General features: G+C 52.0%; 1 protein-coding gene across 1 annotated transcript in view; it reads left to right on the top strand.

The window, feature by feature from the left end:
- Positions 1-17,159, top strand: part of LOC138771704 (protein-glutamine gamma-glutamyltransferase E-like) — a 157,938-nt gene extending 140,779 nt beyond the window's left edge. Inside the window, exon 13 of the mRNA XM_069951613.1 lies at positions 16,949-17,159. Within this exon, the coding sequence (XP_069807714.1) occupies positions 16,949-17,099 (151 nt within the window). The 3' untranslated portion in view covers positions 17,100-17,159. The remainder of the gene's footprint in view (positions 1-16,948) is intronic.
- The last annotated feature ends 1,798 nt before the right edge of the window (positions 17,160-18,957 follow it).

Raw genomic sequence — 18,957 nt, 5'->3', positions numbered from 1 at the left:
ACACAGCACCTATACACACACACACACACACACACACCACCTATACACACAGCATCAGCACCTATACACACACACAGCACCTATACACACACAGCACCTATACACACACACACAGCACCACCTATACACACACACACACACACCACCTGTACACACACACACCACCTATACACACAGCACCAGCACCTATACACACACACACCACCTGTACACACAGCACCAGCACCTATACACACACACAGCACCTATACACACACACACAGCACCTATACACACACACACACACCACCTATACACACACACACACCACCTGTACACACACAGCACCTATACACACACAGCACCTTTACACACACAGCACCTATACACACAGCATCAGCACCTATACACACACACACACACCACCTATACACACACACAGCACCTATACACACACACACACACCACCTATACACACACACCACCTATACACACACACAGCACCTATACACACACACACACACACACACAGCACCACCTATACACACACACAGCACCTATACACACAGCACCAGCACACACAGCATCAGCACCTATACACACACACACACACACACACCACCTGTACACACACACACCACCTATACACACACACACACACAGCACCTGTACACACACACACACACACCACCTATACACACACACACACAGCACCTGTACACACACACACACACACCACCTATACACACACACACACAACCTATACACACACACACACACACACACAGCACCAATACACACACACACACACAGCACCAGCACCTATACACACAGCACCTATACACACAGCACCAGCACCTATATACACAGCACCAGCATCTCTACACACAGCACCAGCACCTATATACACAGCACCAGCATCTCTACACACAGCACCAGCACCTATATACACAGCATCAGCACCTATACACACAGCACCTATACACACACACACACAGCACCAGCACCTATACACACAGCACCTATACACACACACAGCACCAGCACCTATACACACAGTACCTACACATACAGCACCAGCACCTATACACACAGCACTGCACATCTATACACACAGCACCAGCACCTATACACACCCACACCACCTATACACACACACACCACCTATACACACACACACCACCTGTACACACACACACACCACCTGTACACACACACACACCACCTATACACACACACACACACACCACCTATACACACACACACACACACCACCTATACACACACACACACCACCTGTACACACACACACAGCACCTGTACACACACACACACACACAGCACCTGTACACACACACACACACACACACACACACACCACCTGTACACACACACACACCACCTGTACACACACACACACCACCTGTACACACACACACACACCACCTGTACACACACACACACCACCTATACACACACACACACCACCTGTACACACACACACACACACAGCACCTGTACACACACACACACAGCACCTGTACACACACACACACACACACACACCACCTATACACACACACCACCTGTACACACACACACACACACACCACCTATACACACACACACACACACACACACACACACCACCTATACACACACACACAGCACCTATACACACACACACACACACACACACACACCACCTATACACACAGCATCAGCACCTATACACACACACAGCACCTATACACACACAGCACCTATACACACACACACAGCACCACCTATACACACACACACACACACACACCACCTGTACACACACACACCACCTATACACACAGCACCAGCACCTATACACACACACACCACCTGTACACACAGCACCAGCACCTATACACACACACAGCACCTATACACACACACACAGCACCTATACACACACACACACACACCACCTATACACACACACACACCACCTGTACACACACAGCACCTATACACACACAGCACCTTTACACACACAGCACCTATACACACAGCATCAGCACCTATACACACAGCACCAGCACCTATACACACACACACACACACAGCACCAGCACCTATACACACACAGCACCTATACACACAGCACCTATACACACAGCACCAGCACCTATACACACAGCACCAGCTTGGATTATTTTTCCCATCTTCTGTGGGTGGCGGTGCCGATAGTCCGGGTGGTTCAGTGGCCACTCAGGACTATCCTGACAAGATCACAGCAAAGAGAAAGTACACCGCCACTACAGGTCTACCGTGACAAGAGACCCATCACAGCCCGGCATTTGGGGAACAGCACAGCCGCAACACAAAGCAGGTACAAACATCCCACCTGTGGGCTGGACTAGCACCGGCGTCAGCACTATAACATCACTGAGGAGATATAAATATATATATCCTACCACATAACACCATAGCGCGTCCCTGTATATAGCACCATACAGTGTCCAGGTATATACAGTATAGAGCAGACATGCCATTATTTTTGTCCCGCCAGGCACTTCACAGTTTGAATTACAGCGCTGAGGCCACCCATATTATAATCTTGTAGGCTACTATATGTGACTATGGGGGAGGGCTGGCTACTATATATGTGACTATGGGGAGGGCTGGCTACTATATATGTGACTATGGGAGAGGGCTGGCTACTATATATGTGACTATGGGGGAGGGCTGGCTACTATATATGTGACTATGGGGAGGGCTGGCTACTATATATGTGACTATGGGAGAGGGCTGGCTACTATATATGTGACTATGGGGGAGGGCTGGCTACTATATAAGAGACTATGGGGAGGGCTGGCTACTATATAAGACTATGGGGGAGGGCTGGCTACTATATAAAAGACTATGGGGGAGGGCTGGCTACTATATAAGAGACTATGGGGGAGGGCTGGCTACTATATAAGACTATGGGGGAGGGCTGGCTACTATATAAAAGACTATGGGGGAGGGCTGGCTACTATATAAGAGACTATGGGGGAGGGCTGGATACTATATAAGAGACTATGGGGGAGGGCTGGCTACTATATAAGAGACTATGGGGGAGGGCTGGCTACTATATAAGAGACTATGGGGGAGGGCTGGCTACTATATAAGAGACTATGGGGGAGGGCTGGCTACTATATAAGAGACTATGGGGGAGGGCTGGCTACTATATAAGAGACTATGGGGAGTGCTGGCTACTATATATGTGACTATGGGGAGGGCTGGCTACTATATAAGAGACTATGGGGGAGGGCTGGCTACTATATAATAGACTATGGGGGAGGGCTGGCTACTATATAAGAGACTATGGGGGAGGACTGGCTACTATAGAAGAGACTATGGGGAGGGCTGGCTACTATAGAAGAGACTATGGGGAGGGCTGGCTACTATATAAGAGACTATGGGGAGGGGGTCTGGCTACTATATAAGAGACTATGGGGGGGGGGTCTGGCTACTATATAAGAGACTATGGGGAGTGCTGGCTACTATATATGTGACTATGGGGAGGGCTGGCTACTATGTAAGAGACTATGGGGGAGGGCTGGCTACTATATAAGAGACTATGGGGGAGGGCTGGCTACTATATATGTGACTATGGGGGAGGGCTGGCTACTATATAAGAGACTATGGGGGAGGGCTGGCTACTATATAAGAGACTATGGGGGGGGGGGGTCTGGCTACTATATAAGAGACTATGGGGGGGGTCTGGCTACTATATAAGAGACTATGGGGGGGGGTCTGGCTACTATATAAGAGACTATGGGGGAGGTCTGGCTACTATATAAGAGACTATGGGGGAGGACTGGCTACTATATAAGAGACTATGGGGGAGGGCTGGCTACTATATAAGAGACTATGGGGGAGGGCTGGCTACTATATGTGACTATGGGGGAAGGCTGGCTACTATATAAGAGACTATGGGGAGGGCTGGCTACTATATAACAGACTATGGGGGAGGGCTGGCTACTATATAAGAGACTATGAGGAGGGCTGGCTACTATATATGTGACTATGGGGGAGGGCTGGCTACTATATAAGAGACTATGGGGGAGGGCTGGCTACTATATAAGAGACTATGGGGAGGGCTGGCTACTATATAAGACTATGGAGGAGGGCTGGCTACTATATAAGAGACTATGGGGGAGGGCTGGCTACTATATAAGAGACTATGGGGAGGGCTGGCTAATATATAAGAGACTATGGGGAGGGCTGGCTACTATATAAGAGACTATGGGGAGGGCTGGCTACTATATAAGAGACTATGGGGAGGGCTGGCTACTATATAAGAGACTATGGGGGAGGGCTGGCTACTATATAAGAGACTATGGGGAGGGCTGGCTACTATATAAGACTATGGGGGAGGGCTGGCTACTATATAAGAGACTATGGGGAGGGCTGGATACTATATAAGAGACTATGGGGAGGGCTGGCTACTATATAAGAGACTATGGGGGAGGGCTGGGGGAGGGCTGGCTACTATATAAGAGACTATGGGGGAGGGCTGGCCACTATATGTGACTATGGGGGAGGGCTGGCTACTATATAAGAGACTATGGGGAGGGCTGGCTACTATATAAGAGACTATGGGGAGGGCTGGCCACTATATGTGACTATGGGGGAGGGCTGGCTACTATATAAGAGACTATGGGGGATGGCTGGCTACTATATAAGAGACTATAGGGAGGGCTGGCTACTATATAAGAGACTATGGGGGATGGCTGGCTACTATATAAGAGACTATGGGGAGGGCTGGTTACTATATAAGAGACTATGGGGGAGGGCTGGCTACTATATAAGACTATGGGGGAGGGCTGGCTACTATATAAGACTATGGGGGAGGGCTGGCTACTATATAAGACTATGGGGGAGGGCTGGCTACTATATAAGAGACTATGGGGGAGGGCTGGCTACTATATAAGAGACTATGGGGAGGGCTGGTTACTATATAAGAGACTATGGGGGAGGGCTGGCTTCTATATAAGAGACTATGGGGGAGGGCTGGCTACTATATAAGAGACTATGGGGAGGGCTGGCTACTATATAAGAGAGTATGGGGAGGGCTGGCTACTATATAAGAGAGTATGGGGGGGGGGTTGGCTACTATATAAGAGACTATGGGGAGGACTGGCTACTATATAAGAGACTATGGGGGGGGTTGGCTACTATATAAGAGACTATGGGGAGGACTGGCTACTATATAAGAGACTATGAGGAGGGCTGGCTACTATATATGTGACTATGGGGGAGGGCTGGCTACTATATAAGAGACTATGAGGAGGGCTGGCTACTATATATGTGACTATGGGGGAGGGCTGGCTACTATATAAGAGACTATGGGGAGGGCTGGCTACTATATAAGAGACTATGGGGAGGGCTGGCTACTATATAAGAGACTATGGGGGATGGCTGGCTACTATATAAGAGACTATGGGGAGGGCTGGTTACTATATAAGAGACTATGGGGGAGGGCTGGCTACTATATAAGACTATGGGGGAGGGCTGGCTACTATATAAGAGACTATGGGGGAGGGCTGGCTACTATATAAGAGACTATGGGGAAGGGCTGGCTACTATAAAAGACTATAGGGGAGGGCTGGCTACTATATATAAGAGACTATGTGGAGGGCTGGCTACTATATAAGAGACTATGGGGAGGGCTGGCTACTATATAAGAGACTATGGGAAAGGCTGGCTACTATATATGTGACTATGGGGGAGGGCTGGCTACTATATAAGAGACTATAGGAAGAGCTGGCTACTATATAAGAGACTATGGGGAGGGCTGGCTACTATATAAGAGACTGTGGGGAGGGCTGGCTACTATATAAGAGACTATGGGGAGAGCTGGCTACTATATAAGAGACTATGGGGAGGGCTGGCTACTATATAAGAGACTATGGGGGAGGGCTGGCTACTATATAAGAGACTATAGGGAGGACTGGCTACTATATAAGAGACTATGAGGGAGGGCTGGCTACTATATAAGAGACTATGGGGGAGGGCTGGATACTATATAAGAGACTATGGGGGAGGGCTGGCTACTATATAAGAGACTATGGGGGAGGGGTGGCTACTATATAAGAGACTATGGGGAGGGCTGGCTACTATATATGCGACTATGGGGGAGGGCTGGCTACTATATAAGAGACTATGGGGATAGCTGGCTACTATATAAGAGACTATGGGGGAGGGCTGGCTACTATATAAGAGACTATGGGGAGGGCTGGCTACTATATAAGAGACTGTGGGGATAGCTGGCTACTATATAAGAGACTATGGGGGAGGGCTGGCTACTATATAAGAGACTATGGGGGAGGGCTGGCTACTATATAAGACTATGGGGAGGGCTGGCTACTATATAAGACTATGGGGGAGGGCTGGCTACTATATAACAGACTATGGGGGATGGCTGGCTACTATATAACAGACTATGGGGGATGGCTGGCTACTATATAACAGACTATGGGGGAGGGCTGGCTACTATATAAGACTATGGGGGAGGGCTGGCTACTATATAAGAGACTATGGGGGAGGGCTGGCTACTATATAAGACTATGGGGGAGGGCTGGCTACTATATAAGAGACTATGGGGGAGGGCTGGCTACTATATAAGACTATGGGGGAGGGCTGGCTACTATATATGTGACTATGGGGGAGGGCTGGCTACTATATAAGAGACTATGGGGAGGGCTGGCTACTATATAAGAGACTATGGGGGAGGGTTGGCTACTATATAAGGGACTATGGGGAGGGCTGGCTACTATATAAGAGACTATGGGGGAGGGCTGGCTACTATATAAGAGACTATGGGGAGGGCTGGCTACTATATAAGAGACTATGGGGGATGGCTGGCTACTATATAAGACTATGGGGGAGGGCTGGCTACTATATATGAGACTATTGGAGAGGGCTGGCTACTATATAAGAGACTATGGGGAGGGCTGGCTACTATATAAGAGACTATGGGGGAGGGCTGGCTACTATATAAGAGACTATGGGGGAGGGCTGGCTACTATATAAGACTATGGGGAGGGCTGGCTACTATATAAGAGACTATGGGGAGGGCTGGATACTATATAAGACTATGGGGGAGGGCTGGCTACTATATAACAGACTATGGGGGATGGCTGGCTACTATATAAGAGACTATGGGGGATGGCTGGCTACTATATAACAGACTGTGGGGGAGGGCTGGCTACTATATAAGACTATGGGGGAGGGCTGGCTACTATATAAGAGACTATGGGGGAGGGCTGGCTACTATATAAGACTTTGGGGGAGGGCTGGCTACTATATAAGAGACTATGGGGGAGGGCTGGCTACTATATAAGACTATGGGGGAGGGCTGGCTACTATATAAGAGACTATGGGGGAGGGCTGGCTACTATATAAGAGACTATGGGGGAGGGCTGGCTACTATATAAGAGACTATGGGGGAGGGCTGGCTACTATATAAGACTATGGGGGAGAGCTGACTACTATATAAGAGACTATGGGGGAGGGCTGGCTACTATATAAAAGACTATGGGGGAGGGCTGGCTACTATATAAGACTATAGGGGAGAGCTGACTACTATATAAGAGACTATGGGGAGGGCTGGCTACTATATAGGAGACTATGGGGAAGGGCTGGCTACTATATAAGAGACTATGGGGAGGGCTGGCTACTATATAAGAGACTATGGGGAGGGCTGGTTACTGTATAAGAGACTATGGGGGAGGGCTGGCTACTATATAAGACTATGGGGGAGGGCTGGCTACTATATCAGACTATGGGGGAGGGCTGGCTACTATATAAGAGACTATGTGGGAGGGCTGGCTACTATATAAGACTATGGGGGAGGGCTGGCTACTATATAAGAGACTATGGGGGAGGGCTGGCTACTATATAAGAGACTATGTGGGAGGGCTGGCTACTATATAAGACTATGGGGGAGGGCTGGCTACTATGTAAGAGACTATGGGGAGGGGGAGAGCACACAGGGGGGCTATATACTACAGGGGGAGAGCACAGGGGGGCTATATACTACTAGAGAAGAGTGCACAGGGGGCTATATACTACTAGAGGAGAGTGCACAGGGGGGCTATATACTACAGGGGGAGGGCGCACAGGGGGGCTATGTACTATGGGAGAGAGCGCAAGGGGGGGGCTATATACTACAGGGGGAGGGTGCACAGGGAGGCTATATACTACAGGGGGAGGGTGCACAGGGGGGCTATATACTACAGGGGGAGGGCGCACAGGGGGGGCTATATACTACTGGGGGAGGGTGCACAGGGGCGCTATATACTACAGGGGGAGGGTGCACAGGGGGGCTATATACTACTGGGGGAGGGTGCACAGGAGGGCTATATACTACAGGGGGAGAGCGCACAGGGGGGCTATATACTACTGGGGGAGGGCGCACAGGGGGGCTATATACTACAGGGGGAGGGCGCACAGGGGGGGCTATATACCACAGGGGGAGGGCGCACAGGGGGCTATATACTACCGGGGGAGGGCGCACAGGGGGGCTATATACTACCGGGGGAGGGCGCACAGGGGGCTATATACTACTGGGGGAGGGCGCACAGGGGGGGCTATATACCACAGGGGGAGGGCGCACAGGGGGCTATATACTACTGGGGGAGGGTGCACAGGGGGCTATATACTACAGGGGGAGAGCGCACAGGGGGGCTATATACTACTGGGGGAGGGTGCACAGGGGGGCTATATACTACAGGGGGAGGGCGCACAGGGGGGGCTATATACCACAGGGGGAGGGCGCACAGGGGGATATATACCACAGGGGGAGGGCGCACAGGGGGATATATACCACAGGGGGAGGGCGCACAGGGGGGTATATAAGGGCCGGTGAGAGAGACAGGCCTGTATTTAGAGATCATGCTGCCCTAGGCACTTTGCATGCTGAGATCGCACCCCCCCCCCCCCCCCCCCGTGCACCCTCCCCCTCGGCACTGGCAGGTTACATGCAAGGTGTATACCTTGGCACAGCTGGCAGGTGGGCACCCCAGCACCCAGTACTACTGAGCGGCTGTCAGTAGTACTGGGTGCTGGGTACTGGGGTGCCGCTGTGCTTGATGCCTGGCACTGCAACTTCAGGCACTACAACTCCCAGCATATCCTGAATGCTGGGAGTTGTAGTGCCTGCAGCTGTTGTAGTTGGATCCTGGATGCTTTGTGGAGCACCCCAGAACATCACTAATAGGGATAGGGGGAGATGTTTTTGTTCTGTCCCCTATTAGTGATGTTCTGGGGTCACGTCCCTGCACTGAGCCCCCACAGATCTATGTATTCTTATATGCCACAAAGCATCCAGTGTATGATGCACCTAGGACCCAACTACAACAACTCCCAGCATTCAGGATATGCTGGGAGTTGTAGTGCCTGCAGCTGTTGTAGTTGGGTCTTAGTTTAAAAGTTTGTGCTAGTGTACTGTAGTGACCGCAGGGCTGTGTCAGTACACTACCGCAAACAATACACTGACCCTTATAGACCCCAATGGTGCACAGGCTCTGCACACTATAGAAGTGATTACAGTGCAGTTACTAATGACTCACAGGTGACGTCTTCTCCGATTGCCATCGCTTCTTGCTTTCTTCTCTATCTGGCGCAGCAATCAAGAAGACTTCTCTGACCACAACTCGTCTGCAGTGTGGGCAGCTGGGGGTGACTGGGGAAGGGAGGCAGCTGGGGGTGACTGGGGAAGGGAGGCAGCTGGGGGGGGACTGGGGAAGGGAGGCAGCTGGGGGTGACTGGGGAAGGGAGGCAGCTGGGGGTGACTGAGGGAAGGGAGGCAGCTGGGGGTGACTGGGGAAGGGAGGCAGCTGGGGGTGACTGGGGAAGGGAGGCAGCTGGGGGTGACTGGGGAAGGGAGGCAGCTGGGGGTGACTGGGGAAGGGAGGCAGCTGGGGGTGACTGGGGAAGGGAGGCAGCTGGGGGTGACTGAGGGAAGGGGAGCAGCTGGGGTGACAATGGAAGGGGAGCAGCTGGGGTGACAATGGAAGGGAGGCAGCTGGGGGTGACTGGGGCAGGAGGGCAGCTGGGGGTGACTGGGCGAGCATCTGGGGTGACTGGGGGAAGGGGAGTAGCTGGGGTGACAATGGAACGGAGGCAGCTGGGGGTGACTGGGGCAGGAGGGCAGCTGGGGTGACAGGGCAAGCATCTGGGGTGACTGGGGGAAGGGGAGCAGCTGGGGTGACAATGGAAGGGAGGCAGCTGGGGGTGACTGGGGCAGGAGGGCAGCTGGGGGTGACTGGGGAAGGGAGGCAGCTGGGGGTGACTGGGGAAGGGAGGCAGCTGGGGGTGACAGGGGGAGCAGCTAGGGTGACAGGGGGAGAGGGAGAAGCTGGGAAGCAGCTGGGGTGACAGGGGGAGGGGGAGCAGCTGAGGTGACAGGGGAAGAAGCTGGGGAACAGGGGAAGAAGCTGGGGAACAGGGGGAGCAGCTGGGGCAACAGGGAGAATCTGGGGAACAAAGGGAGCAGCTGGGGCGACGGGGAGGGGGAGAAGCTGGGGAACAGGGGGAGCAGCTGGGGTGACTGGGAGAAGCTGGGCGACAGGGGGAGAAGCTGGGGTACAGGGGGGAGCAGCTGGGGCAACAGGGGGAGGGGGAGCAGCTAGGGGTGGCTGGGGGAGAAGATGGGGCAGCTGGGATGGCAGGGGGAGAAGATGGGAGGGCATCTGGGGTGGCAGGGGGAGAAGATTGGGGCAGCTGGGATGACAAGGGAGAAGATTGGGGGGCAGGGGGAGAAGATTGGGGGGCAGGGGGAGAAGATGGGGGCAGGGGGGTTAGCTGGGATGGCAGGGGAGAAGATGGGGGCAGGGGGAGGAGATGGGGGGCAGCTGAGATGGCAGGGGAGAAGATGGGGGGCAGCTGAGATGGCAGGGGAGAAGATGGGGGGCAGCTGAGATGGCAGGGGAGAAGATGGGGGGCAGCTGAGATGGCAGGGGAGAAGATGGGGGCAGCTGGGGGGCAGGGGGAGGAGATGGGGGACAGCTGAGATGGCAGGGGAGAAGATGGGGGCAGCTGGGGGGCAGGGGGAGGAGATGGGGGACAGCTGAGATGGCAGGGGAGAAGATGGGGGCAGCGGGAGAAGATGGGGGCAGCTGAGATGGCAGGGGGAGATCATCAGTGGGCAGGGGAAGAAGATGGGAGGGCAGCTGGGGTTGCAGGGGGAGAAGTTGGGGGGCAGCTGGGATGGCAGGGGGAGAAGATAAGGGGGGCAGCTGGGGCAGGAGGGGGAAAGATGGGAGGGTGGCAGGGGGAGAATATGGTGGGGCGGGAGGGAGAAGATGAGGGGGGCAGCTAAGGGGGGCAGGAAGGAGGGGAAGATGGGAGGGTGGCAGGGGGAAAATATGGGGGGCTAGGAGGGAGAAGATGAGGGGGGAAGCTGGGGGGGCAGGAGGGAGGGAAAGAGGGGAGGGTGAAGATGAGGGGGCAGCTGGGGGGGCAGGAGGGAGGGGAAAATGGGAGGGTGGCAGGGGGAGAATATGGGGATCCAGGAGGGAGAAGACGAAGGGGGGCAGCTGGGGGGGCAGGAGGGGGGAAGATGGGAGGGTGGCAGGGGGAGAATATGGGGGGCCAGGAGGGAGAAGATGAGGGGGGCAGCTGGGGGGGCAGGAGGGGGGAAGATGGGAGGGTGGCAGGGGGAGAATATGGGGGGCAGCTGAGGTGATAGGCAGGGGGGTAGGGGGATCAGCCAGGCGACAGGGATGGAGGCAGGCTTGGAAGTTCCTCTCTAATGCAGCGCCGGGGTGAGCTTCCGGCACAGTCAGCCTCTGTATCACACACACCGGAAGCTCACAGTTGCGGCTCAGCGGTGCCCGAACTCCCCTGCTCGGCAGCGTACATGATGTGACGTCATCGCGCTGCTGCCGAGCAGGAGTTCGGGCAGCGCGGGGCCGCAACTGTGAGCTTCCGGTGTGTGTGATACAGAGGCTGACTGTGCCGGAAGCTTCCAAGCCTGCCTCCATCCCTGTCACCTGGCTGCCTTCCTGACCGAACCATCACCCCCCGCACCGCCTGGGCGCGGACGTCAGCGGTGGGCGGCGGAGGGGGGTTAAGAAAAAATAAATAAAATTAAAAAATGAGTCCTGCGGGTGCCTAGTGGCAAATACGGCCCTGGAGAGAGAACATGACAGTTTTCCCGCTAATAAGCAGCAATTCTGTATGTAAATAGTTGAACATTTGTGAAAAGTAACAAAACCCGTTTCCTACTGATGTTCAGCTCGGGCCGTCACCTGACTATAGACCCCGGTAAGTGGAGCGTCTCCTGACTATAGACCCCGGTAAGTGGAGCGTCACCTGACTATAGACCCCGGTAAGTGGAGCGTCACCTGACTATAGACCCCGGTAAGTGGAGCGTCTCCTGACTATAGACCCCGGTAAGTGGAGCGTCTCCTGACTATAGACCCCGGTAAGTGGAGCGTCTCCTGACTATAGACCCCGCTAAGTGGAGCGTCACCTGACTATAGACCCCGGTAAGTGGAGCGTCTCCTGACTATAGACCCCGGTAAGTGGAGCGTCACCTGACTATAGACCCCGGTAAGTGGAGCGTCACCTGACTATAGACCCCGGTAAGTGGAGCGTCACCTGACTATAGACCCCGGTAAGTGGAGCGTCACCTGACTATAGACCCCGGTAAGTGGAGCGTCTCCTGACTATAGACCCCGGTAAGTGGAGCGTCTCCTGACTATAGACCCCGGTAAGTGGAGCGTCTCCTGACTATAGACCCCGCTAAGTGGAGCGTCTCCTGACTATAGACCCCGGTAAGTGGAGCGTCTCCTGACTATAGACCCCGCTAAGTGGAGCGTCACCTGACTATAGACCCCGGTAAGTGGAGCGTCTCCTGACTATAGACCCCGGTAAGTGGAGCGTCACCTGACTATAGACCCCGGTAAGTGGAGCGTCTCCTGACTATAGACCCCGGTAAGTGGAGCGTCTCCTGACTATAGACCCCGGTAAGTGGAGCGTCACCTGACTATAGACCCCGGTAAGTGGAGCGTCTCCTGACTATAGACCCCGGTAAGTGGAGCGTCTCCTGACTATAGACCCCGGTAAGTGGAGCGTCACCTGACTATAGACCCCGGTAAGTGGAGCGTCACCTGACTATAGACCCCGGTAAGTGGAGCGTCTCCTGACTATAGACCCCGGTAAGTGGAGCGTCTCCTGACTATAGACCCCGGTAAGTGGAGCGTCATCTGACTATAGACCCCGGTAAGTGGAGCGTCACCTGACTATAGACCCCGCTAAGTGGAGCGTCTCCTGACTATAGACCCCGGTAAGTGGAGCGTCTCCTGACTATAGACCCCGGTAAGTGGAGCGTCACCTGACTATAGACCCCGGTAAGTGGAGCGTCTCCTGACTATAGACCCCGGTAAGTGGAGCGTCACCTGACTATAGACCCCGGTAAGTGGAGCGTCACCTGACTATAGACCCCGGTAAGTGGAGAGTCACCTGACTATAGACCCCGGTAAGTGGAGAGTCACCTGACTATAGACCCCGGTAAGTGGAGCGTCTCCTGACTATAGACCCCGGTAAGTGGAGCGTCACCTGACTATAGACCCCGGTAAGTGGAGCGTCACCTGACTATAGACCCCGGTAAGTGGAGCGTCTCCTGACTATAGACCCCGGTAAGTGGAGCGTCTCCTGACTATAGACCCCGGTAAGTGGAGCGTCACCTGACTATAGACCCCGGTAAGTGGAGCGTCACCTGACTATAGACCCCGGTAAGTGGAGCGTCACCTGACTATAGACCCCGTTAAGTGGAGCGTCACCTGACTATAGACCCCGGTAAGTGGAGCGTCACCTGACTATAGACCCCGGTAAGTGGAGCGTCTCCTGACTATAGACCCCGGTAAGTGGAGCGTCTCCTGACTATAGACCCCGGTAAGTGGAGCGTCTCCTGACTATAGACCCCGGTAAGTGGAGCGTCTCCTGACTATAGACCCCGGTAAGTGGAGCGTCACCTGACTATAGACCCCGGTAAGTGGAGCGTCACCTGACTATAGACCCCGGTAAGTGGAGCGTCACCTGACTATAGACCCCGGTAAGTGGAGCGTCACCTGACTATAGACCCCGGTAAGTGGAGCGTCTCCTGACTATAGACCCCGGTAAGTGGAGCGTCACCTGACTATAGACCCCGGTAAGTGGAGCGTCTCCTGACTATAGACCCCGGTAAGTGGAGCGTCACCTGACTATAGACCCCGGTAAGTGGAGCGTCTCCTGACTATAGACCCCGGTAAGTGGAGCGTCTCCTGACTATAGACCCCGGTAAGTGGAGCGTCACCTGACTATAGACCCCGGTAAGTGGAGCGTCTCCTGACTATAGACCCCGGTAAGTGGAGCGTCTCCTGACTATAGACCCCGGTAAGTGGAGCGTCACCTGACTATAGACCCCGGTAAGTGGAGCGTCTCCTGACTATAGACCCCGGTAAGTGGAGCGTCTCCTGACTATAGACCCCGGTAAGTGGAGCGTCACCTGACTATAGACCCCGGTAAGTGGAGCGTCTCCTGACTATAGACCCCGGTAAGTGGAGCGTCACCTGACTATAGACCCCGGTAAGTGGAGAGTCACCTGACTATAGACCCCGGTAAGTGGCCCCTCACTAAGAGTTGTTCAGTACTCCTGATATATACTGCACACTCTGATATATACTGTACACTCTATGGTGTCATATACACGGACACTCTATGGTGTCATATACACGGACACTCTATGGTATATACTGTACACTCTATGGTGTCATATACACGGACACTCTATGGTATATACTGTACACTCTATGGTGTTATATACTGTACACTCTATGGTGTCATATACACGGACACTCTATGGTGTCATATACACGGACACTCTATGGTGTCATATACACGGACACTCTATGGTGTCATATACACGGACACTCTATGGTGTCATATATACGGACACTCTATGGTATATACTGTACACTCTATGGTGTTATATACTGTACACTCTATGGTGTCATATACACGGACACTCTATGGTGTCATATACACGGACACTCTATGGTGTCATATACACGGACACTCTATGGTATATACTGTACACTCTATGGTGTCATATACACGGACACTCTATGGTATATACTGTACACTCTATGGTGTTATATACTGTACACTCTATGGTGTCATATACACGGACACTCTATGGTGTCATATACACGGACACTCTATGGTGTCATATACACGGACACTCTATGGTGTCATATACACGGACACTCTATGGTATATACTGTACATTCTATGGTGTCATATACACGGACACTCTATGGTATATACTGTACACTCTATGGTATATACTGTATACTCTATGGTGTTATATATACGGACACTCTATGGTGTCATATACACGGACACTCTATGGTGTATACTGTACACTCTATGGTGTCATATACACGGACACTCTATGGTGTCATATACACGGACACTCTATGGTATATACTGTATACTCTATGGTGTCATACACGGACACTCTATGGTGTCATATACACGGACACTCTATGGTGTCATATACACGGACACTCTATGGTGTCATATACACGGACACTCTATGGTGTCATATACACGGACACTCTATGGTGTCATATACACGGACACTCTATGGTATATACTGTATACTCTATGGTGTCATATACACGGACACTCTATGGTGTCATATACACGGACACTCTATGGTGTCATATACACGGACACTCTATGGTGTCATATACACGGACACTCTATGGTGTCATATACACGGACACTCTATGGTATATACTGTATACTCTATGGTGTCATATATACGGACACTCTATGGTATATACTGTACACTCTATGGTGTCATATACACGGACACTCTATGGTGTCATATACACGGACACTCTATGGTATATACTGTATACTCTATGGTGTCATACACGGACACTCTATGGTGTCATATACTGTACACTCTATGGTGTCATATACACGGACACTATGGTATATACTGTACACTCTATGGTGTCATATACACGGACACTCTATGGTGTCATATACACGGACACTCTATGGTATATACTGTACACTCTATGGTGTCATACACGGACACTCTATGGTGTCATATACTGTACACTCTATGGTGTCATATACATGGACACTCTATGGTATATACTGTACACTCTATGGTGTCATATACACGGACACTCTATGGTGTCATATACACGGGCACTCTATGGTATATACTGTACACTCTATGGTGTTATATACACGGACACTCTATGGTGTCATATACACGGACACTCTATGGTGTCATATACACGGACACTCTATGGTATATACTGTACACTCTATGGTGTTATATACTGTACACTCTATGGTGTCATATACACGGACACTCTATGGTGTCATATACACGGACACTCTATGGTGTCATATACACGGACACTCTATGGTGTCATATACACGGACACTCTATGGTGTCATATACACGGACACTCTATGGTGTCATACACGGACACTCTATGGTGTCATATACACGGACACTCTATGGTGTCATATACACGGACACTCTATGGTATATACTGTACACTCTATGGTGTTATATACTGTACACTCTATGGTGTCATATACACGGACACTCTATGGTGTCATATACACGGACACTCTATGGTGTCATATACACGGACACTCTATGGTATATACTGTACACTCTATGGTGTTATATACTGTACACTCTATGGTGTCATATACACGGACACTCTATGGTGTCATATACACGGACACTCTATGGTATATACTGTACACTCTATGGTGTCATATACACGGACACTCTATGGTATATACACGGACACTCTATGGTGTCATATACACGGACACTCTATGGTATATACTGTACACTCTATGGTGTTATATAGGGGTACATCATGTTACTTATATACCTTCTCTCTTGCAGGGTGCAATCTCTAAAGGAAAATCAAAGAGTCACCATTGGATTTGACATTGACCCGTACAGAATTGGAGAGCGAAGCCTGATGGTGGACTACTCCTCCAAGCATTTCCCCAACGTGAAGGCGTTTCAGTCCGTTCTTGTGGCTCAGTCCTAAAAGCAACACCTTGTTTAGGAGACAATGAATAAAATAAATGTATAGGACGTAAAAAAAAAAAATACGAAATGCAATCTTTTTTCTAGCGTGCAACTATTATTTTTATTATTTTTTTTTTCTGTGGTGCTGACTGCACTGACAGGGTTTTAGGCTATATGACGGCTGTCCAAAAAGGTGGACCAGATACGTTCAAGAAAAGTCATTGTGTGAACACAGCCATATAATGGATCCAAGCCCCATTCTAGGGCTATGTTCACACGTGGTATTTCAATCAGTATTTGTAGCCAAAATCAGGAGCGGGGCTGACAGGGCAAAATTATAATGGAAATATGGTATCATTAGGGGGCAGTGGGGTAGAATATGTGGGCATGGTGGTACATCATTAGGGGGCAGTGGGGTAGAATATGTGGGCATGGTGGTACATCATTAGGGGGCAGTGGGGTAGACCATTTGGGCATGGTGGTACATCATTAGGGGGCAGTGGGGTAGACCATTTGGGCATGGTGGTACATCATTAGGGGGCAGTGGGGTAGACCATTTGGGCATGGTGGTACATCATTAGGGGGCAGTGGGGTAGACCATTTGGGCATGGTGGTACATCATTAGGGGGCAGTGGGGTAGACCATTTGGGCTTGGTGGTACACATTAGGGGGCAGTGGGGTAGAATATGTGGGCATGGTGGTACATCATTATATGATGATGATCCTGGAAGGAGTCACCTGTGAGACTGCATCTGACTGGGGGGGGGGGAGCTGCATAAGCAGAGAAGGGTTTCTAGATACTGGAGGAGGTACGTCTAAGTGAATAAAGGGACTATCTGCCCTCCTGGAGAGATTACTGCTCCATTATCTGCAGGAGGGAAGTGAAGGGGTTAAACTACTGACTTTTGTGCCAACTAAATGTCCCTGAAAGGCAGAACTGGAAGCCAGAGACCAGCTGACCCCCCCTCGTCCCGGACCCTGCACCCCCCACACCTAAAGCACAGGAGACCCCTCCGTGTGCAGAGAGATTCCCTGTGAGACCCCTCCGTGTACAGAGATTCCCTGTGAGACCCCTCCATGTACAGAGATTCCCTGTGAGACCCCTCCGTGTACAGAGATTCCCTGTGAGACCCCTCCATGTACAGAGATTCCCTGTGAGACCCCTCCGTGTACAGAGAGATTCCCTGTGAGACCCCTCCGTGTACAGAGAGATTCCCTGTGAGACCCCTCCGTGTACAGAGAGATTCCCTGTGAGACCCCTCCGTGTACAGAGATTCCCTGTGAGACCCCTCCGTGTGCAGAGAGATTCCCTGTGAGACCCCTCCGTGTACAGAGAGATTCCCTGTGAGACCCCTCCGTGTGCAGAGAGATTCCCTGTGAGACCCCTCCGTGTACAGAGATTCCCTGTGAGACCCCTCCGTGTGCAGAGAGATTCCCTGTGAGACCCCTCCATGTGCAGAGATTCCCCGTGAGACCCCTCCGTGTACAGAGAGATTCCCTGTGAGACCCCTCCATGTGCAGAGATTCCCTGTGAGACCCCTCCGTGTACAGAGAGATTCCCTGTGAGACCCCTCCGTGTACAGAGATTCCCTGTGAGACCCCTCCGTGTGCAGAGAGATTCCCTGTGAGACCCCTCCATGTGCAGAGATTCCCCGTGAGACCCCTCCGTGTGCAGAGATTCCCTGTGAGACCCCTCCGTGTACAGAGAGATTCCCTGTGAGACCCCTCCGTGTGCAGAGAGATTCCCTGTGAGACCCCTCCGTGTGCAGAGAGATTCCCTGTGAGACCCCTCCGTGTAGAGAGATTCCCTGTGAGACCCCTCCGTGTACAGAGATTCCCTGTGAGACCCCTCCGTGTACAGAGATTCCCTGTGAGAC

The sequence above is a fragment of the Dendropsophus ebraccatus genome, chromosome 14 (genome assembly GCF_027789765.1).
Source record: "Dendropsophus ebraccatus isolate aDenEbr1 chromosome 14, aDenEbr1.pat, whole genome shotgun sequence".
Lineage (NCBI taxonomy): Eukaryota > Metazoa > Chordata > Amphibia > Anura > Hylidae > Dendropsophus > Dendropsophus ebraccatus.
This window is presented reverse-complemented; position numbering and strand designations above follow the sequence as displayed.